This window comes from Tachypleus tridentatus, chromosome 7, assembly GCF_004210375.1.
Source record: "Tachypleus tridentatus isolate NWPU-2018 chromosome 7, ASM421037v1, whole genome shotgun sequence".
Lineage (NCBI taxonomy): Eukaryota > Metazoa > Arthropoda > Merostomata > Xiphosura > Limulidae > Tachypleus > Tachypleus tridentatus.
The window spans coordinates 49885574-49910445 of NC_134831.1; the positions used below are offsets into that span (position 1 = coordinate 49885574).

General features: G+C 32.3%; 1 protein-coding gene across 5 annotated transcripts in view; it reads right to left on the minus strand.

The window, feature by feature from the left end:
• LOC143255623 (sodium- and chloride-dependent GABA transporter 1-like) overlaps positions 1-24872 on the minus strand; it is an 83532-nt gene that overhangs the window by 23503 nt on the left and 35157 nt on the right. For all 5 annotated transcript variants that reach the window (XM_076511560.1, XM_076511561.1, XM_076511563.1 and 2 more), the window contains 6 exons: positions 11718-11850; positions 11095-11229; positions 9850-9953; positions 4824-4948; positions 4264-4376; positions 3227-3358 (listed from right to left, as the gene is read on the minus strand). In XM_076511560.1, coding sequence (XP_076367675.1) covers positions 3227-3358; positions 4264-4376; positions 4824-4948; positions 9850-9953; positions 11095-11229; positions 11718-11850 — 742 coding nt within the window. The remainder of the gene's footprint in view (positions 1-3226; positions 3359-4263; positions 4377-4823; positions 4949-9849; positions 9954-11094; positions 11230-11717; positions 11851-24872) is intronic.

Genomic DNA, 24872 nt, shown 5'->3' on the forward strand with positions numbered 1-24872 from the left:
ATCAGGTAAAAACAGAGTTTAATTACAAAAAACATAAAGCTCCAAGGTAACCACTGTAAATACATTTGATTAATAGTTTCAGTGTGTACGAAATACAGCACGAATCGTCTGTAAAAATGTGTACACGAAAAATTACAAACAAAATAGATGCTCTTTTTATGAAACTTGGACACATTAGATTCGTATGTAAATAAAAACGAAAAGTGCTGAAATATAATAGAAATATTTAAGGATTTTATCGAACAAAAATAGGTTGAAGTTTATGCGTGCAAGAAAAGATAATATACGTAAAAACAACAATAAATGAAATAACTAATATTACTAAAAACAAATGTTTATTCAGTGTTTATGTTTGAAGGTTCAATCAGTTGTATTAGTGTTTAAGTTTGAGAGTTCATTCAGTATTTCCGTTTTAGAGTTTGTACTAATTATTATTCAGCTTTATTAGACGAGAAGGTCATGATTAGATGAGCCTGATGTAATAATATTGAAATTGCTAACTGAAACAGAATGGTTGCATTTTTTTTCGTCGTGTATGAGACTAGTTTAGGGTGGTTTGTTTTGAATTTCGCGCAAAGCTGCACGAGGGCTATCTGCACTAGCCGACCCTAATTTTACAGTGTAAAACTAGAGAGAAGGCAAATAGTCATCACCACCCAACGACAACTCTTGAGCTATTCTTTTAGCTACGCAAAGTGGGATTGACTGAAACATTATAACGTTCCCACGGTTGAAAGGGCGAGCATATTTGGGATGATAAGGATTTGAACCCACGATCCTGAGATTACGAGTCGTTTGCCTTAACCACTTGGGTATGCCGAGCCTATACGAATAGTAGAAGCGCAAAGATTCATAGTTTTCTGACCGGTTCTACTTGAGATAACCATGTGTTCATAAGGGCATATTTAGATGGCGTATAATTTCTGCAATACATGCCAATTCATTACATGTTCTATTCAAACCTCACGCTATTATTTCTTTTTTATTAACAAAAAGAAATTAGGAATTCTAGATTACTTATAAAAACAAGAGAACTATAGACGTTTTAACGGAAATAAATTAAAAGCATTTTAATTTATTTAAATTTCTCTTCTTTACAGCTACCTTTAATTCAAAATGGTAACGTAGCATCTTGATACAGATAAAACTGAACATGTCCAGTATTTACTTTGGATACCTTAACCAGACCTTCAGTTTTACGTTTATTGTCTTAACCCAAACTTTTCAAAATAGAAGTAATTGTACGCTGATATTTTTGTCGTACAGCACACAGCACGTGTTTTCAACAGTATCAACAACATATCTTATTTTCTAAAGATACGTCAAAATTTTGTCTATAACCCTTTATTTTAGTGGTGCTGTTAGGTATCTCGCCCTTTAGGCTCGAAATCTTTCATTCAGTATTCTTTGAAAGTGATTATTTGTCTTACAATATATGGAACTAATATGTAAGAGTTCTTTGCCCATTTATATAAAGTGCAAGTTATTTTTAACATGTTTTAACACTTGCATCTGAATATTAACTCACTTATGCAGTATTTGCTATCTCCGTCCATTAGACAATGAACTCATTTCTACAAGTGATTTATTCCCATGCATATAATCAGAGATACTAAATTATAATGCTAGTAATTTCTTCAATATACGTTTCAGCTGCAAGTGTTAAGAGTCGGTATTTTAATTACACTATTCTATTATTCTTCAAATCATTGAAATGACCTCTCCTTTTCTACTATTGTTATCTTTTATTCGTTGATACAGTTCATCAGTTTTCAGCTTCCAGAGTTTTCTCTCTCATCATTGTTTAAATTATCTTTTTTTTACCAACTGCATTATTTTCCCTTTCGCTTATTTTGTATTTATTCCTGTCGACTGTACTAAACATTCTTCCTTTTTATTGATCAGTTCTTTTCCATACTGATGGTAAGATTTTTTTCTCTCACCACTGTCGGCCCGGCATGGCCAGACGGTTAGGGTGCTTGACTCGCAATCTGATGGTCGCGGGTTCAAATTCCCATCACGCCAAACATGCTCGCCCTTTCAACTGTGGGAGCGTTATAATGTTTTGCTTAATCCCACTTTGCGTGGGTAAAAGAATAGCCCAAGAGTTGGCTTTGAGTGGTGATGACTATTTGTCTTCCATCTAGTCTCACACTGTAAAATTAGGGTCGGCTAGAGCAGATAGACCTCGTGTAGCTTTGCGCGAGATTCAAAATAAACAAACAAACTTTCACTACTGTGAGCATTGTTTCCATGGCACACATTCTGAAGACTTATTGATGAGATTCTGTTGCTAAAACCTTTTTCCACACTAACGTTGTTATTCTATTGGTTTTGAATGGCTTATTTTATTGTCCAATATTTCTAAGATTATTTTAGTACAGTTCCCTTTCACTCTGTTATTACTATTTCAGCTAAGTCCTTTCACTCGCATTACAACGATTTCTCCCTCTCAAACCATTTAATCATTGTTTTTGTCATGATTATGTGACTCCCCGCTATCAAAAAGAACATTGATTTTGTATAAAATTTGTTTATTATGAGCTAAATTCAGATATTTTATAAGCTTTTATAGTCTTCTGCCTTACTTTTTCCACTTAAATATAAATCCAAAAAAGCGTCAAACCGAAATTAAATGTCAAACGTCTAGTAAGTTTTTAAGATGATGATAAGAAAGGAGTTTCAAACACTTATAATGTTATACATCATATTTTATAATTATGAAACAAGAGTTTACACGAAACTTGTAAGCCTTAGATTTACTGGGTAGGATGTGATAAAATGGAGATATTATATTGAAAGTATACGATTTTATATAAAGTTCTGATAGAAAATTATCATTTAATTTAAAAACATAGACAAAACGAAAGACTATACTGTATTTCTTATGTGTTTATAATATTTAGTGGAGAAACAAATACCACCGTGTGGTTATAAAACACACTCCATCTAAATTACTGTTTGGGACGAGCAAAATCAGTAGACGAAAGCGAGTGATCTAAAACTAAGCCATAAGTCGTTCAAATTGTATATATTACTCATAAAGCTTTTCTGTATTTGTTTTATTTTTCTAGAAATTTGACTATATCACATAAGTATTATAAATTACAAATGTGTAAAGCATTTATTCGAACAAAGTCACAATGGCACCTCACAAAAAGTTTGATTTCATATCAGTAATCAAGTGTATTGCTTAAATTACTGGCATATAAAAAATAAGGTTTACCTGAGCTACGAATCCAAGGCCGATGATATACGAAATTAAACACACAAAAGCAATGAAAATTTCCTTGTGAGGACGCAGTATTCTTGGCCACTCGTCAACTATCGCTGTGATAAAACCTTCCATTGTGCAGAACTGTTAAAGGCAGAATAAAATAGCTTCATTTAGCAAGTATATTAACATTGGTAGCCAAACTTATTTTAGGCAGTAATGTTTCATCTGTGAGAAGTGTGACTGGGGAAGGGGAGGTAAGAAGCGCCAAGAAAACGTTTTGTCTTTCTGCTGTATTAAGCTAAAAACACGTGGGGCAAAGCGCATTACAGATAAGAAAAGATGTGTGCGATCTATAAAAATTGAAAAGTGATGATCTAAGATCAAATAAAAAAGGACACCAAGAATGAGATAATACGTACAAACGTTTAGGAAACCCAATATCAAAAAATAGATTTTTATTTCTAAGAGAGAAGTAAGACAAAATATATCTTTCAAAGATGCTTTAATTTCAACTTTGACTTTGTTTACTGTACAAAAACTGGAACTAGTGTTTACAAACCTAGACTGAGTCCTTTATTTACGACTTTTGTAACTGATATTCTTTAATAAATTTCACCTGATTGTTTTAGGTTACATTTTACTTAATTAAAGAATTTTATAATTTTATAACTGCACGAGAAAATAAAACTACTATTATAGAAAACCTAATTCACGAAGAAGGTTATTATATCAGTTCTACATTCTTTCAAGTAAGAATAAAACATTATAGTACTATACTTTAAATGTCAAATTATTTTAAAGTACTGAATCGTTGCTAAATTTCACATTTTTATTAAATTACTCTCCAATCTATTTAAAGTTAGGTATTGTCACTGTACCAAGCCACAACCCAGGCAGATAGAAACTGTTATAAACCTTCGTCCACCAAATTTATCTTGAATACATAATAGAAATTTATTTTTATTTACTCTACTTACTCTAAACATTTTTTTTTTAACCTGGAAGACTTGTCAAATTAATAATGTGATACATAGAGCACGTATTACCTGACTATCGAGTCCAAGCATCATTATCATTAGAAAGAACAGAACAGCCCAAAGGGGAGAAATGGGCAACTTCAAGGTTGCTGACGGGTAGGCTAGGAAAGCAAGGCCGGGACCTGGAATAAAAATGAAATATTATTGCAAATGGCAATTAAATTAATAATTAATGTTATTAGTCTCAAGGAAATATGGAACGCCACCAAAACACAGTTGTAAAATTAATAGAATGACGAACTCATGAATATAAAAATTAATCCTTTAGTGAGGATTTTGTTTTTAATTAGGTTAAAAATATACAGGTTATGATTATACTTATTAGTATTGTATTCAATGTATTTTATTTTTGTTGTGATGACACATATATTAAAGGAAATCTCTTGCTGTTTCCGAATCATGAAAAATTCTTATATCCAGTAATTGTACCAATAAAATCTTCCTCCATACGAAATATGTTCTTCGTTAAGGTGTTTAAACTTTTGGTAATTAACCAGTAAAGGTATAAACTAAAGTTATCTGTTTTATAAAAATATAATTTTAAAAGTATTGATCATAATACGACTCACCTGAAGCAGCAACCTGTTCTATGGGTTTTTGCTGTTCATGTGCCATAAACCCAATAACGGAAAATATTACAAAACCAGAGAACATGGAAGTGCCACTGTTAATACACGAAACAATGAGAGCATCTCTGGAATAATAATATTTAATTATAAAATTAATATATGCAAATTATGCTGAGCTCTTTACTTCCTATTTATAACATTTTTATTTGTCAAACTGAATAATAATATTAGCACATGAAACATCAATGCATATTATAAAACAAAATGTTTCATATCGCCTTGTAAGTGCTATTCACAAAATAATCTACTTTTGTACAATATTAATAATATTCCGCATAACAAAAACACTGTCACTTTGTTCATACAAAATTTTATAATTGGTGTTGTTTGTTTCGCGCAAACATGGACAACAGTTATCGTCTCAAGCCATTCCTCGAGGGAAAACTATTTATCTCTCGTGGTGAACTCTAATCGAATAGTGGGACTTGACCGTCGCTCTTATAACGCAACCACCCACGCGTATAAAGTACAGAGCGCAATTTTATCGTGTTTTTTTTTCATCAACGGGATACGAACCATAGATTTCACATGCCAACCACCACAACATACCAGATGCAAAGTCATAATTTAATTAAAATTGACACACGTGTAGCGGAGATGGTTGATTCGGGTATTAACGAACTTTTATTTACAAACACAGTATAAGTAGCAATGTTTCGACTTACTCAGTTCATCATCAGATTAAGAATGAATTTGAAAAAAGTGATCATGATTGATCATGTGTGGTGGATACAACATAAATAATAGATATAAGATTGTAGGAGATATCGTCTATATTTAATTCTATTATTAATTGGTAGTCAATGGTGTCATACCATTTAATGAAATAATTAATAATACATATAAATATTTTTCTTGCTGCTGGTTTAATGTAGGTTTAAGTTTTTGTATTAGAATGTATTATTTAAGTTTTAATTTATCAGCATTTGTTTCTCTGTTGAATGTGTTTATAATAAGTTAATTTGAATCAAGGTGTTCCAAAACATGAGACGATGGTTTTTCTTTCTTTTGTCCTCTTCTGAACCTAGTTTTCATTTTTCGGCTTGTACTGCAGTGTATGTTATAAATAGTGCTATTATTGTTTTGTCATGGTAGTTTGTATATAGTATAGACTTTATTTTGATGCCTGTTTTTTTTTTCGTTTTTTTATGCATATAGTGTTTTTTACTGGAATGCTATGTTTGTTTAAAAATTATATTTATTTCAAAATGTTAACTATTTTGCCTTGGATGTAAGATATGCAACAGTCTAGTGTTTTGTTGTTAATTGCTTGATTTAATATTGGATTGTTGTTTGGCTGCCTAATGTGTTGTTGGTTAACTTGTGGGAAGTTTATTCACATTGATGAAATGTTGTTTTAATTAATTAATTTCGTCATCCAGGTTGTCAGGAGAACAAAGTTTCGTGACTGTATCTATTAGGTGTTTAAATATTTTCATTTGCCGAGTTACAGGTTGTTTAACTCTTTTTATAAGGATGCAGTAACACTTTAAAAGCATGTCAAAAGATTTATAAGGCAAGATCTTCCTTTAGTAAAATTACTTTGACTATTGAATAAAGTTCTAAACTTTGATATATGACTTTGTAAAGTATCTTTTATTTGATTCTTAAAAACTTTACCCAAAGTAATATGAGATTAGTAGGCCTATAAGGGGCAACTTCTATTTTCTCCCTTTGTTAACTTTCGATATGTAGGTACTTGTCCACTATTCAAGGACTTACAAACAATTGTGGCAAGTTGCTCACATATCCAATCCTTGACTTTCCTTAAAATTCATGGGGAAATATTATCTGGAGCTTTATCATTCTTTAAATTTCCCAATCTTATTTTAACAAGCTCATAATTTGTGCAATTGTCTTTTTGAACTTTGTTTTCATTTATCACTTACTTAAGATGAAGTATACTGCTAAAGTATTCATTAGCAATTCAACAGTAAGTCAAAGCAGAATGTAATAACTTAGCTATTTCATAATCCTTCAAGGATACCACTCCACTCCTAACATTTTGTTTACACTGAATGTACTTAAAAAAGCCAAATTTTGTTTGTACATACTTTTAGGTGTTCTAATTTCCCGTTTGGCCAACTTTCTTGATTTTCTATAATCTTCTAAATCTTCCACATTACTAGTCAATTTAAGTTTTTTAAATCTGTGATGCTTTTATTTTATTTCTTATAACTTTTTCAGTCAACCTGATTTTTTTAGTTGCAGCTACTCTTCTTTCATCTAAGGAACATATTGTTTTGAATATTGAAATTAAAAAAATTATACAATTTTTCAATGTCTTCAAACAACTGATCTGCGCAATTGAAAACCGATAACTCTTGTTACATCCCTTTAAATTTGCTTTTTTTTTAAATTTGAAGTCAAAATATCATTATTTCTGATTTCATGTCCAGCAAAATAATACAACAATGATCACTTGTACCTCGATACTATCTAATTTTAACCATTTCTGTATCAGAAATTAACAATAAATTTAAAATAGCATTATTTGTAGGATGTTCCTGGACCAATTGGTAAAGAAATCCATCATGAAAATTTTATTTTCCAGAAATCTTTTTCCCTCATGGTTTGACTCTAACATTTCCCAATTAATTTTACTTTCCCTCTGTCTGATAGTTCCTCTTCTATAAGCCAGTGGCTTATCAAGTTCACTACTTTTAATCTTAATACTACCCTTTCTAACTTTCTGAAAGTCATTATTAGTCTTAGCTGATGCCTCTCTCGCATATACAAGCTTAAGCTCTTCATCATGTCCTTTTGTTATTTTCCACAGTTTATATTTAACTTTAATTATTTCTTGAACTTTTTTAGGATAGCCTCCAGCCTGCCAATTCTACATATAAATTTAACATCCTCACTGGCCCGGCATGGCCAAGCGTGTTAAGGCGTGCGACTCTTAATCTGAGGGTCGCGGGTTCGAATCCCGGTCGCGCCAAACATGCTCGCCCTTTCAGCCGTGTGGATGTATAATGTGACGGTCAATTCCACTATTCGTTCTTAAAAGAGTACCCCAAGAGTTGGCGGTGGGTGGTGATGACTAGCTGCTTTCCCTCTAATCTTACACTGCTAAATTAGGGATGGCTAGCACAGATAGCCCTCGAGTAGCTTTGTGCGAAATTCAAAATAAACAAACAAACAAGACATCCTCACTACTAGCTTCCCTAAAAGTGCAGCGTAATTCGGAGTTCCAAATGAAACCTACTTATTGCAATTTCCCACATAAAAAAACTGGGAACGCTTAACCCCCGAACAAGTCTTAACCATTCTATTATTTGTAGAACTAAAATAAACACTCGAACGTATGATTAAATACCAGTAGTCTGTTTCAACAATCTTAAGCTTAAATTTTATAATTAACTAATTTTATGACTGTATTTATTCAGTAAAAACAATGTACTTAACTCGTCTTATAATCTCACTGCAAATTAAATTATAATTAAGCCTAAAGAACCACTACGCGTACGAAACCTAATTTAATTTTATACTACACGTTATACTATTAAGCTCTAAATTAAAAGCTCATCTTTTCTATTTTAGTCCCCAGTCTTACTAAATCTACTTTTTTGTTATTAAACTTCTAAGGATAGGAATAATAAAGCCATATAACATTCAAAAGTTCACAATATTATAAGAACTTAGCTTTTAATATTTTCTCTTTTCATATAGCACTCGATTTAAAGCAAAATCTATTTGTACCTAAAATGAAAAAGTTAATTGTGACTTAAAACATATGAATGTAAGGTTGTTAATATTTTTGTGAAATACATTTAGTAATAGTGAACATAAGCTTGTAATGTGATGATTTGCAAATTTAATAAATATACAGAAAGGTTACGCAGGAAAAAGCATGACTGTATGAAATGGTTAACAGAGGGAATTATTATCATACTGTATTTTGGTATACATAACAGAAATGAAATTCACTTTGACAAAGAAGGCGGTGTATCGACTATTTATTAAAACCTATGTAAATGTTTTTATTGAAACTTGGAACTTTATTTAGTTTATTGAATTTTATGGAATATTACAAAAATTACTTACTAATGAAGTTGTATTGTTGTTCATTTAACTAACTTTTGCATAAACACTTGTATATGCTATGTCAAGAAAAATATTAACTTTTACGAGATCAGTTACTGACCACCTGTCGAGGAGACAAAAATAAGTTATAAGATTGTATTATTATACTCTATTATTATATTGTTAGTTAACAATACGTGAATACATCTAATTAAATAATTAATTTATATATATAAAAAAGCAGTTGTTGTTGCTGATTTAACGTAACCTTTAACGTTCCCGTTACAGAAGCCTATTACATAGCTTTAGAACTTTACATCAGACTCCAATTCAGTAATTCATACTAGGGTATCCCTAGTACCCACCTAGCGCCTTTTCTAAAATTTACTATCTCAAAATTTAATTTCATGTTTAATAACCAAAAGTACATACAATCACATGGTTTAAACATAGACAATTTAGCGTCACTTATTATAGCAAAAATTTTTATGACAAAAATTGAATTTCAGGCTGTCAAATCAGCTTTATACTCACTAATATACTGATATACATACAAAGACGATTAATTTGTCGGATTCACATCTACATCTACATGTGGCTATCTGCTGAGCCCACCGAGGGGAAATCAAATCCTGATTTTAGAGATGTAAATCCATAGACTTACCGCTGTACTAGCAGGGTGTTGCAATACCGCTAACCTTCAATTTGACAAATTCACTGTCAATGCACTTCAGATACTTAACTATTATGCATATTCCTATAGTAAAAAAACAACATTACTATGTCATTATATTCTGTGTCAGCAATCAATTGTATATTTGTCATCTTAGAAAAAAAAAGTTTAAGACAATTAACAAGAACATAACAGAATATAATAACACACTGTCTACCATTTTACTTAACTTATTGCTAAACAGTATTGAGAGTAATTATTTCTTACTTGTAAACGTTGTTATGGTACTTGTTGTAACTTCCCAAAGCAATGAGTGAGCCTAAACCAAGTCCATAAGAAAAGAAGATCTGGGTGGCAGCATCGATCCATACCTATGCAGTAGAACCCATCAGTTCTATTATTTGTTCTGAATTTTAATCATCATTATAAATATTATTTCTAGTTGTTGCTTAGAAAATAGCAATACTCTGTTAATCTAATTGTACTTCCAGTTGAAAAGAAACTCATTCATTGTTTTCACTGAATTAAACGTTTGGTGAAGACTACATATATTACTTATACACACAGGTTAAGTGTATAAGTAATTACATTCACGACTAATTTCAAAACCCATTACGTTAGTGTGTTTTTTTTAATTAGTTAAAGTTTCCGACTTAATAATCTGAGGCTTTATTTATGTTGCTGATGGAAGCTTAACTTGTCCTCTCGAGTGATCTGTTTTAAGTAATTTCTTTTTGTTTTACTGTCTTTCCTTTTCATAACGAGCAACAATCAGCCCACAAAATTAGTTGTAAGTGTTAGTTTTTATTAGTATTAGTTGAGACAATGTGTATTTGAGAACTTACACGATGTATTCCCATCACTAAGTGGGGCACACTCCCTTGTAATATTAAAGTACGTTTGTCTCTAGTTTACTGTGTCCAACCTATGTACAGTGTGGCCCGTAAGTCCCTACCCATCCATATGTTATTATGGTATATTCAATTACGCATGTATTATAAATTTGTTTCGTATTTTTCAGAGAAATATGGCCGATGTAAGCCCATTTACATTTGAAGAGCGTCTTGTGACAAGTACGTGGTTACATGAGCGCACGAATAATGGTGACACCACACAGATACACTGGATACATAAGATATATCGATGGGTAGGGACTTACGGGCCACCTTGTATATCGTTTGTTCTTCGCATGAAATTAAAATTTTAGTGAACATGCAATATTTTGCTCCTCAACATTGACAAGTGAATTCAACTTTCCAACTCGTCTCTTTTATGTATTTCTTTTAGGTCTTACATCTTACATTAAATACTGATTGTGCGTATTGTGGTTTCCTATTTGCTAATAATGTTTGAATATTTATCTAATTGTATAATTTCTGTAGATTTTATTTTCGAATTATGAAATTTAACAAATATATAACAACCATTTCATTTGGTTTAGATTACTAAATATATATTTGGGTCTAAAGTATACTTCATATTTATTGAGTTAAGTTTCAGAAGCTTGCATACAGTGGAATCCAAAAGCTTGTCCATTTTGGGCATGACGTAGAACTTGATTCCTTCTCCTGATCCTGGCAAAGTTAAGCCCCGGATGAGAAGTATGAAGAGAAGAAAGTAGGGGAATAAAGCTGTGAAATACACCACCTACAAAAATGTATTCAAGTAAAACATGGAATCTATAAAACCACAATATATTTCAAAGAGGAATTCTTTAACGAATCTCCGAGTTATTATGTCACATGCATCATTTGTATCGGTTAATAGATTTACATAAATAATGTATTCCTTTTACAGTTACTTAATTTATGTGTTTAACAAATTTCAAAATTCCTTTTCTTATAAATTTGGATATTAATAATATAATTGGCATACTAAAAAAGTACCTTATTACATCCCTGATAAATTCTGATTATTAACTTTAAGAGTAGCAATTATATTATAAACCGTTTCAAAAGATTTTCATGTATCTACAACATACGTTTCTTATCGATAAGACATTTGCATAAAATATTTGCTCAACATGAAATTTATGAAATATAACCGTAAAATTGTATAGAATTCGGTTTTCTCGTTCAGAATGTCTGTTTGAAGACTTTAGAAGCTTGCATTTAAAATAAACTTTATTGGCGTACCTTTCCAGTCCACTTGACGCCTTTCCAAATGCAGAAATAACATAAGACCCAAGCTACAGCAAGGGTGATAGCTAACTGCCAACGTATATCGCCTGGTTCTTCCAAGCCATGGGTAATCTGCAGAACGTTGCGCCTAAAATTAAAAGGAATAGTAAACAAAAGGAAATATCTGATTTTGATATTCTAGTTTGCTCCTATGCTAATTTTTGTATCATAAAAGTTTCGTTCTACTTCAAACATGAAAAAATCAGAAATATTTATATCAGTGACCGTATGTTGACCAAAACTTGAAGAAAACTGATTGGGGAAAAAAATGCCACTTTGTGCAAAAGAGACTTTTCTTGATAATTTCTGTACTGCATAGTCAATTTTGTCAACCAGGACTAAGTCGCACTCGTACGAAATCTTGAGCCTTGAGTATTTCCGTTGACAATTGATAAATAAAACCTTAGGTAACAGATGGCGTTTCCTTATTTTTCTAATAAACGTTTCGAGCTTGTGTTCATGGGCAGAATTAAGTAAAATATTATTCTACGAATGAAATTAAACTGTGGCAAACACATAGAAATTAATATTTAACATCATGAATATATAACGAGTATAAAAATGTGGATGATCTGGCCTAGTCATTCATATCATATGCATTGACTTCTCGGTTTTATACACATCCAAAACACAAAACTGTACAAGGATTGGAGGACATAAATTTGTGTGTATAGCATCTATCTCGTATTCTAACAATAAATATGGATATTTCATAAATATATTCATGTGAAATAAAACATAAGATACAATAGATAACAGCAGTAAGAATGAGATATAATAAATATAAAAAGATATAATTTCCGTAGAGACAAAGGTAGAAGTATGAAGAATGAAAATAAAGATTTAGAATGATATTCAGTACAAGCTATGTAGTACTGCAAATGGTTCAAACACACTAACAAATGAAACTTTTTGTGATACAACCTTTATACTCCGTCGTTGCATTCAGTCTTCTTCTAAAAGAATATTGGTACATTTCAACACTAGAGTTGAAATGAAGCGAAACAAAAGCAGCAAATTGTGCTGCGTGTTTTTAAATAGGCAAAATATGTTAATAAAACCCTAAACTCAGAAAAAATATTTTTGGTACTCTTATGCTTGCTTCAATCAGGCCTAATGCGGACAAACGCAAGAATGTTGAAAAATGACAGTGGTGCTCTGCTTTCCAGAAGGCTATCCATTCAGAAATCAATAGCAACTACCTATGAAATCAGGTAAAAAACACCAGTCAATCATATCACGTCATCTAGTTCCATGCTACGTAATGAGCAACTTCCAAGAAAAAGTACTTATCCCCGTATATTTGAAATGCTAACAAACACATACGAATAGGTAAATACTACATCTCCTTCGTATTCGGACTCACCCCCCCCACAATAAAGTAGATGAAAATGAAGTTATAAATAATTGTGTAGAGATATGCAGATGTTTTGCACTCAAAGTTAGAAGTAAGGAGGTTATTGGTATTGGACACCGTATTTCCCATAACATCCTTGGTCAATTTTTAGGGACAATAACTACTTTTAAGATAGGATCCCATTTGGTTTTAATGACATCCTGTGTGATTCTCACCACTACCCCAACAAGACAGGTGCACAACAAAATTTAACAATTAACATTACCGAAGAGGATATAATTTTAATAGTTAAATGGACTTAGACTTAAGAGACTAAAAGTACTGGATACAGCACTTGTAATGTGGTCGATATGTTATTGTAGCCTCTTTTTTACTTTCTCTCTTTGCACTTTGAAACGAAGCTCATTTTAAAATGCTCGATGATTACTGAAATGACGAACAGTTATTGAATATGCTGAAAATAACTATTCTTTACGAATCAAAGATATATTGGCCTTTAAAAATTTGAATCCAGACTTAAATAAATAATATAGTATTGATTAATTTCTTTTGGAATTTGAATGGCAACATTTAGAAACTCCTAAGTATTTGTTAATGTAATTGAACTGGTGCTTTTGCTTATTAGTTCATGATAATGACTCAGACGTGACAATAATAGGTGGCATGTAATAAATATGTCACTGCATTTAATCTTATTCATTAAAAACATTTTGGTAGAAAAATATGTTTTTCTTAACACCACCTTCATCGTATCAGAAGTAAAACTTAGTAATAAATACAATACACTGCATCTTTATATAACATTAACATCATATGTATATTAAAATATAAAAACCAAAGTTCAAAATCGCAACATTACATGCATGTCTAACTGAAAACTACTTATCAAAACACATTATTCAAAAAAGTCATGCCACCATGAAAGTTAAAAATCAAAATCCTTTAAACAAAAATGAACATTTACGATACCAATATAAATGTCTAACACACGAAAACAAGTCATTATTTTACCTGTCTTAAATATACCATTCTAATTTACACTTACTATACCAAAAAAGCACATAGCCATTTTTAGCTAGCTTGTGAAAAGCATAAACTATGAAAGCCTATTCTAACTACCCTAATACAAACACTAAACATAAACCGAGCACCCAGAAGATATTTAAAATATAACTCTATGCATAAATTAATAAAAAAAACTTAAACTCATAATCTTTTAGATAACAAAAACTGATTATGATACTCTAAAACCACCCTATTTATAAAACAAGAATAACCTTTCAGGATATTAAAGCTTATCTCTTGTCTAATATCACATTTTCCAAAGAAAATGTTAAAACCTGTATTATGTCCAACCAGCATCTCTTACAAAATAATGATATAAGTCATAATAAACACAAATATATTATAGTCAATAACACAATGGTTTACAATTAAATAGTCACATTATTTACCAATTGCTTCATTCAAAATTAATTTAATTAAGCCATATAAACAAACACAAATGCACAGGTAACAAGTCCAAAATTATACAAATCTTATTACTTTAGATTTTGTAAAAGTTTATGTATATTTTCTAAATTATAGTGTTAATAGAAGGATACGGTTATAATGTGCTGGTACACTAGAAGTTTGCTATCTCGTGTATTTAAAGTTCACTTTCAGTTTTTCTAAATTTTCAAGCACATACATGTATATAGGTTTAAAAAAGAGCATTGGTCTAGAAATGAGGTTACATTTCTTACACCCTATTACCTGTTGTTCTGTCCATTTCCTTGTGTATCAAGCATGCCTGCAGGGCATGGTGGTCAAGAGATCATTTGACACTCCACTTAAGGGAAAAATCATACGTTCTTGGAGGGAGATTGAAAAAAAAAAAAGAAAAATAGGGGAAAGGAAAAAATATGCAAGGAATAAGGAAGAAACATGGATCGGATAGAAAGGCTGCTCCATCTACATCATCATAATGTAAATTAAAACCAATGAACAATCAGTAAACGTAGAGATTGATTCAAACTCTCAAGAAATCAGTTTGACTGATCCAATTTTGACAAAAGTCGAAAGCACTGTTTCAAAAGAGGCACACGATTTTTAGAGAAAAAAACTCTTTGAAAGAGATGGAACCTCTCATAGTAAATTCTGATTTGTTCAGTGACGAGTCAGAAGATGATCAAAATGAAACTATTGGAAAAGAATGGTCGGCAGAAAAGGTTAGTGGTTTTTGAATTTGCTGGTCTAAACCAGCCACAACTACTGAATTCCCATTTTGGATTATCTACGGGATTCGCCGATCATTTCAAGCTAAGTGGTGTGAAGAATTTCCTTCAGTATCATATCGTGAAAAGTAGGCTCCAAAATCTTGTAAGACATTCACATTTTTTAAATAGTCAAAATCAGAAAGATAGAAGAAACACGCTAAAATTGTGTACCATCAAACTTTAATGGTAGCAGGGATCTGTTCAAAAGCAACAGGACTTTGTCAAAGCTCTGTACCAGTTCAAGCCAAAAACAAAGGGAATATGGAGTACAACTGAACAGAATTAATAATTCAAAAGTGATAAAAATATTTATTTTTCTAAGTAGAACATTGCCATTAGGAATGACCATGAAGTTCGTCTTGATGTATATAATTCTGCTGATGTAAATTGAGGGAATTTCTTTAACAGTTGCACCTGCCGAGTAAGAAAAAGGTTCCATGGTTTAAGAAAAAGTTCACAAAGCTTGTAGGTCTACATAAACAACGGTTGAGTTGGGTTACGATGAACGTGAGAAAATTAATAACCAATGATGTAAAATCCAATGGTTTTTATTCCGTCATCGCAGATGAAACTATGGATGTCAGTTGCGACAAGTAACTTTCTCTGGGCCTTTGCTACGTTTCAGAAGGTGTCATTAAAGAAAGGTTTTAGGTTTCTTTTTGGCAAAACCAACGAAAGCCCAAGCCCTTTTTAGTTGATTACAGAAACTTTAGTGCACAAGGGTCTGGTAATTGGTCTAGGATACGAGGACGTCAGTAACATAAAAGGTAAACATGTTGGGCTTCACAGTCTAATCAAAATTGTGATTCCAAAATCAATTTATGTCCACTGTTTTAGTCACTTGTTTAATCTTGCCGTTCAAAGAACCCTAAAGAAAACTCAATCACTGAGAAACACTCTAGGAACAATACAATCAATTTATTCTTTTGTCAAAGGAAGTTCCAAATTTTTCATGAAATTCAAAAAGTCGTGGAGAGAAAGTAATTGTACTTCAGTCTCAGAGTGAGACCCGCTGGGTCTTAAGACATGCCACAAAGGCAGCTTCGAAAAAACACACTGAAGCTACGATTCTTGCCCTTCTTAAATTTGTTTTAAATTATCCCAGCACTTCGGCAACGGGTAAAGGCCTTTTAATTTCAATCTGTGAGTTAGAATTCATCTTCACTCTCCTAGTCTTGGAAAAAAACTTTAAGTAAAACTTCATCTTTGTCAATTTATCTTCAATCAGAAAAAAATGGATGTCTTTTTGGCGAAAAAATCTGCTGATGCAACAATTAACAACCTTAAATCACTAGAGACATAAGAAAAAAATTTCCAAGCTATGGGACAAAGCCACAAATCTGATGAAAGACACAAAAGACACAATTAAGGAAGAACAAGATATCATTTTCAATGAACTGACCATTCCTCGCCACCGAATATCGAAAGGACGTGCCTGAGAAGCGGGATTTGCAACTGCTACTGCAGATTTTGATAGTCCAACCTCTCATGCAAGAGACGCCATCTTCTTTCCCACTGTTCAAGCTTTTAAAGATCTAATTCGATCTCGTTTCTATGGAAATGATTAAAATATTCTTTGCGGTCTCTCTTCTGTCATAATACAACCAGAAAAAAGAAGATGCTACAGTTGAAGTCTCATTATTTTGCGACTTTTATGAACTGAATGAGAATCAAATATCTTCTGAAAGAAAGGTTGCGATTGGTCTTCTCGATCAAGAAAAACAAAATCCCCATTTGTCTTCTGGATATACCTTGTCAAAATGAATTTATGAAAATGGCATCTTTCAACTTATTCTTAGTGGGTGGGCGCAAATATTCAGCACTGTTCCAGCCACATCCTATTCTGCCGAAAGATCATTCTCTGATTTACGTCGAATCAAAACTTACTTACGTTCGAACATTGGACAAGAAAGACTTTCTCATGTCACCATTTTTTAATATTGAACTGTAACTAACACATTTTGTGATGGAGAACATAATGGAAGAGATAATCAATGCTTTTGCTCATCGTAAGAATCGAGAAAGCTTATTGCTTATTTGAATTTTATTTGGTCTTATGTTACATGCGTTAGAAAAGTAAAAACACTAGCTGCAATGAAAAATTTATGTTCACGGTTTTTGATTCTTAAAAGCAAATATATGTTGTTACTCTTTCGTAGGGATCAAGGTACTGACATTTCAGTTGGAAAATCTGCCCTGCGGACCAGATATTTGGTATTTTCAACATGAACAGCACTTCAGATGATGAAACGGCTAAGTGATCACATTAGAATTTTAAAGGTTCAGGTAGAGCCATACCTAAGTTAAAACAGATAAAAGCAGCATCAGCCACTTATGTTTTGTATTAGCCAAAATTGTTTACAAAATCTGGTGACTGATTTCGACAGCGACCTTATAGGGTGAGCACGTTTAATGACGTCGATTTGAACCAACGACCCTCAGATTGCGAGTTAAGCATTCCATATAGAAACTATTTCTTCATGCGCACGAATGTATTGATTCTATAAAATGCTTCTATTAGTTCAGCACACCAGGTCTTTTGTCTGGTTACTGAGAAGTCAAATTTAACAATAAAAGTAAACTTTATACTGCTTTCACTACTTTAGAACTTCTGTGAAATGCTTCTTGGAATTTGTAACAAAGAAGAAGTTCGAATTAAGTAGTCTACAATGAAAGCTTTATCTAATATGTTCTATTCATACATTAGTGTTTGATCAAACATTTTAATATGTTCTTCAAAATCTGTAGAGACGATTCCAAAGCTTAAGAGAAGTGGATCTAAAACCAATAAATTGTGTACCAATGCAACAATAAGAAGAAATTCATAAAAAAATTTGTTTGTACTGACAATTTACCAACTAAAGTCGACTAACGCAAGTACATATGTAGTACAGAAGTTCATAATCTTGATAAATCACACCAGAAATTAGAGTTATGAGAGAAACTACTCTTTCAATACTATTTTATGTAGAGACATACACTAGAATATACTTAACGTTCCCAAAAACTTTGATGCAGTAAAGTTTTTAAACATAGCCTATTTATGAAAATGGTCTTTACTGGTCAAGTTGAAATAAGAATGGTGAACAACTGTGCTGTAGATGCCACTCATAAAGAAACAAAAATAGCTAAAAGAAACTAGTACAACAGAATGAATCATGGAATTAATTGTTATGAATATATGGCTGGATCATTCCCGAAAAATAAAAAGTGACATAAATTTATGCTAGTCATACAAAATGAACTGAAAGTGTTTGGCCAGTTGTCAACACAATCGGTAACTGATAGATTTGCAAAACAATAGATGTAATTATTTTGATTATCAAAAAAAATCAAACATATCAAGGAGAAAACTCTTATATTTCTCTGTTTGCATAAGTATGTCACATAAAAGACGTGGTGAAAATTCAGACTTCAACTTTCCATCCTCAGTTGCTCAAGCTGTCTGTAAGTGCTTGTAAAGAGTAGAAACTCTAAGCAGACTGACTGGGCTAATATTTACTTTCCATTTCTTTCGCATACAAAGCAGCATATGCTCCTTAAACTTACAGCATAGGTAACACATGTTATACTTTGAGGCTTAATAACAAAACACTGAAAAGAAAACTTTATTAATTAAGAAGCTATAAACTCTGTGAACATCCAACCAATGGCAATAGATATCTATAAATAGACACAATAACGAGTTTAGTAATACCAAATAATTATCAATAATGCATACGTGCAAGTAGATGATTGTGTAAAAAACTGTCAAAGAAACAGCATGTCTGGTCGTGGTGTGCACTGATGTAGGAGCAAATATTTGGATCTTGTTTAACTGAACCATGCTTCACATTTTAAGTATTCAAAGTGCTGGATTCATTATATAAAAACAATTTAGAATATAACTGCAACAGAATATATAAAGTCGCAGTAAAATGTTATGTATACAGATTACATATTTTGGCATCGGGTATGCTTTGTAATGTCACCAAAAATTCGTCACCTCTGGAAAGAGCATTTATTAACAGTCCTCTTCAGCACAAATCACTCGCATACTCATATCATAAAATCTGTTTAATCAAGGATTTAGGATTTATAAGATGAGCGTATCCGTTTTGCTTAATTAATAGCATTTCAAAGAGAAAAGGAATATGGGTCAATGGAGGACAATGAGAAATAGTCATGATTTAGTTTTAGATCCTCTTTATAGAATATCTGGTATTTTATTCACTTAACTTGACTGCTTTCAATATACTTTTTGTCTTTTATGCTAGATTGATTGAGCGTATTATTAGATATGTGGCTGTAGAAAAAATTATTTTAAGGTGTTGTCCATATTTTGTCATTTTCATGTTTTTTTAGTTTTATCTTATGACATTTTTCTCTGGCATGATGGGCTATTGAAAATAGTCATAATGAAAATAACGATTTTGGATATCTATCATGTTCTCGAGTTCCAAAATTGTTCATCTTTCTGTTTTTTAATCTATTATAATTTACATTTTCAGGTTATTTTTCTAATTAAGTTTTCCGCTGTATTTTCTTTAAAGATGGTTTGATGTATGTAACTGTAATCATATTGTATTGAGGCTTCTTAACACTGTTCGAACTAAATCTATATTTAAGAGATAGACATCTCACATAGGGACACATGACTACATGATTTAAATACTCTCTCAGTTTAATCGTGGTATTTCATTTCTTTGTTACGTATTCAAGGTATTCACTCTTAAGAACTGTTTTTGTTCCTACTTCTCAACTCATTTGGTTCAGTTTGTTTGCTTTTGAATTTTGCGAAAAGATACATGAGGGCTATCTGCGCTAGTCGTCCCTAATTTAGCAGTGTAAGACTAGAGGGAAAGCAGCTAGTCATCACCACCCACCGCCAACTCTTGACCTACTCTTTTACCAACGAATAGTGGGATTAGCTGTAATATTATAACGTCCTCACGGCTGAAAGGGTGAGAATGTTTGAGTGACGGGGATTCAAACCCACGACCCACAGATTGTGAGGCGAGTACCCTAACACCTGGCCATGCTGGGTCCATTTGGTTCAGAGAGTTGAATGCATTGTATTAAAATTAATTCAAATATGCAGATCAACACATCACAATTTTAGTAAAATTCAAGTATCAGAACAAGATTTTGACGTTTTTTGGCATTTTGAAAACAGTTTGATGCCACCAAAAACTGATTACTTTTTGAAAAGGTATTAACAGCCATTTCTGGTACAAGATATTAATATATTCGAGTCATAAGAATGCTCTCTGATCAAGAATATAGAATTTCCAAGTTGAGGATATTTCTTGTGTTCAATAGTAATAGAAGACGGGGGGATATGGTTCAGTTTGATACAGTAGAACCATCCAGAAAGAGGCTCACAACAAATCATACCCCAACAGTAATACATTGAGTGTGTCGTCTTCTAATAGATGAGAGTTCACAAACACAAAGATAAATGACAAAAGTCATCTAGATGCTTCAGACAATAATTTGTAACATAACCAAGAAGGGTTTATTTAAACAAGGCCATTATGGTATGTTCGTGTTATTTCTATGGATCTCTATGTGGCCAGGCTTTGAAATGAGATTTAGTAAAATATCATACTTATACAGTTCATAGCTTAAGACAAGGTGAAAGGAGGAGTGGGTTTCTTTGAACATGAAATTATTGCGACGAAGCCTTTTGCAATGGAAATTGTATTGTAGGGATATTGTCAACCTGAATTTTTTATTAGACAGAACATAATTAAATTAACAACATGTATTCAAAATACATGATGAGTCTCCAAAATCGTTTTAATATAATACTTAACTTTTGTAGTTCAATGTGTATACACGTTATTATAAAAATTCGATTATGTACATTTTTACAGTTTCAGTGGCCAAGCGCGTTAAGGCGTGCGACTCATAATCCGAGGTTCGCGGGTTCGCATCCCCGTCGCGCCAAACATGCTCGCCCTTTCAGCCGTGGGGGCGTTATAATGTGACGATCAATCCCACTATTCGTTGGTAAAAGAGTAGCCCAAGAGTTGGCGGTGGGTGGTGATGACTACCTGCCTTCCCTCTAGTCTTACACTGCAAAATTAGGGACGGCTAGCACAGATAGCCCTCGAGTAGCTATGTGCGAAATTCCAAAACAAACAAACAAACTCTACTGAAAATTTTAAATTTTTTTGAACGTTTGAAGTATTTCTCGTTTGACACGATGAGTAAAACTAAGTTATAGCAAATTAACAAATACTAGTCAAAGTTATTCTGGCATGAATCTTTTTTCACAATGGAACAAAACTCTGGAATCACACTATTGGGTTGTTTCCTCGTAAACTGATCGGTGAAGGGAATAAATAACCTTTTCTTGTATTTCAAATGCTAAAGAACTAGCCTTAATTTATAGATTTTATTAATGTGTAGTTATTTATTAAACATTAACTGACTTTATGCTGAAACATGTACTATAAGCCTCTTATGAACATGAATAAGTAAATTTATTTTTCTTGCTGTTTAAGAAAATAAAAAGTTTATTTTTAAGCAGTAATTTTGTATTAAGTGTTTTGGTATGATAAGAAGTCGTTATGATTGGAAAACATGGCAAAGGTAATCTTAGTTTGAGAGACTCCTTGAGTTCTCGCTCATTCAGCTTGAAGTGGACATATCACTTACAATCGAAGTTCTAATGATGTATAGGAAAATAAAGATAAAAGTGTTGAAGCTAACCTTAGAGAGTGTGACCTGCCATGACTGCTTCATTATTCCTGGATAAAGTACCATTAGTAGCTGATATATAAATTAGAGAGGACGTTGTGGGCAAGTGAAGGATCCACCACCACCTTAGACTCTCATGGATGTCAACATTTGCTAAGAAGAGGAAAATATGTCTGTTTGGCAGTAAATTGTCCTGATTTTAGAAGGCACAAAGAAACGTATGGAAAATTTCTGCTTAGAACAATATGATTAAAAGACGAAAAGAATATCTGTATATCTTAAGACAAAACTATCCTCTGAGAAAACGTTAAATGAGAGCTTCAAAGCAGTCCCAGAATCTATTCTGTGATGGGAAGGGCAATGAAAATAAATGCAACATACATAAATCAGCTGCCAAATCATATCTATAGCACAGAGTGTCCAGATTCAACAGACTTAGATAGGGGAACACATGAGGAATTCTAGATGTGCTAAACAGTCTTTCCACCACCAGTACTTCTGGCAAACTATAGTGTTCTCGTATGCCGGTTATAAACACTCCGTGATAATTGTTGGAATCTTTTATCAAGACCACGAGGACAAAATTGGAGCAGAATACGCAGCTGTAGTTGTAAGCTGAAAAGCCTAAGTGCAATTGAAAGTGATGAGAGCGTGGCTGTAGAACAGAGCTCCAGTCTGGATATTCTATAATATATTCATTGTTGACCCAAACATTAAGCTATATAAACAAGGGTTTATGGTCTTGTTGAGACCTGATTGACAGTTATTATTATTATAGAAAAACATCTTTCAGTTTTCCAGTGTTCCTCATTTTCTAATGCGCTCCTTAGTGGTACAGCGGTACGTCTGCAGACTTACAGCACTAACAACCGGATTTCAATACCCGTAGTGGGCAGAGCACAGATAGTCCTTTGTGTAGCTTTGTGCTTAATTCAAAACTAACAACAACATTTTCTAATATTTGTATATGATTTCAGTTAATGACGTGTTTGGTTTTGTAATTATATTCAACTAACGTAGATATTTTTGGGTAAAGAAATATTGTGGAATATTAATGATCTATGAGTTGTTAATAGTTCTATCTGTTTCTCATATACCAAGAATAGGATATTTTGTGAATATCATTAATCAATTTATCTTCACCTACTGTACATTTATTTGGTAAGAATATTTCTTAATATCTTGCCGCATTGGAAATAAGCTGGAATTGAAATTTTAGCAATTATTTTGACTTTGCGTGTAACAAAGTTTTGATAACAGACAGAACTGCGTTTTACTGTAGATTAACCTGCGTATTTGGGAAATGATTAGTCCACCTTTCTCTTGTATGATTGGATAAAATTTACAAGGTTGCAGTTGATTAGAAGACTTTTTAAACGTGCTTTTTTTCTCAATCGGGAGCTAGCTGGTTGCTGTTACAAATGTTAGAGATTAAGTTGTTGTTTTTCTTGTTAATCAAAGATATGGATGACTAAACTTTCAATGATTCAAGGAATATGTTTGAAATATTTGAGGTATTAATTTTTAGCTATAATCGTGTACTGCTAACCTCATTTATTTGATGGCTAGATAGTTAACTTAGTGCCCGTTTCTGTTGCTTAATTATCCAATAACACAGACATTAGATGAATCTCTGTAAATTGTAAATTAGCTTCAAAACATTATCATTTAGGCATAGATATGGCTGTATACTTTAGTAAAAATAAACCATGCTCAAATCTTAACATTAGATAGATATTTGTTGCAAGAGTTTTTGCCTCAATACAGTCTACTTATATAGCAGAAGATTAAATGAACCCATTTTATTAACTCTGTTAGATTCTGTAGGTGGCACTGTGGCTCACAGTAGAAAATTTCTTATATCAGCTTACTCACACGCGTCATCAGTTGTAGGTGGCTTTAAAAAATGAAAACCCTGAACAAATGTTAACTAATACAATTTCTTTCTACTGTTCCATTATAAATCACGTTTTCTAGACTTGCATGGGTCTGACAACTTAAGATAAGAAAATCCAAGATTACATTCACTAAAGAAGATGAATTAGTTTTGTTGTTATATCCAGTTCGTAGCTTTACACCCGAATTATGAATTAGATTTCGTAGTAGCGTCAGTTACTGTTTGGTTAATCGTAGTACAGCATCAAATAAGTTTTCATCAGTATGATTCTACTTTCTCAACTACAAGTTAATTTTTTTCAACAAAGTATAAATAAAAATGAAACGTGAACTCTAGGAAATCTTTGATTTCTACAGCAATTTTTTTATTTATTTTCGCAGAATTTAAGCATTCAAATAGTTAAGTGAGAAAAACATTAAATGTGAGCTTCTTTCAAATTTGCATCATTTCTATTCATAATTCTAAAAAATTGCAAATTTTCAACTCCACAAGTCAGGGCCCAACTTCATGAAAAACCACTTATTCGCCAAAATAAAATCATGCTCTGCATTTTAGAACGTAAAATTAGGAAAGGATTTAACATTTGCTTGAGATACGAAATCTTTCTTGAAACACTTATAGGAAAAGAGATATTTCCAAATTTATGCTTGAGGATGACTTGTTTCCTAAGACTTTTTCCTGAAATTAGCCATAGATTAAGCAAAAGCGTTGTTCTGATCCAATAAGTATAAGCGACATTATAAGGCCTCAGTCTTATAATACGACTCAATTATTTATCCATAGTTGAAATAAATTTGATGCCATATTAATGTGTAACAATTATACGCGCAGAGTAAAGTGAACATTGTACCATAACAAGTTCTGATGTTGTGATTATTGCATGTTTAATGAAATGTTCAAGACTATTTTCT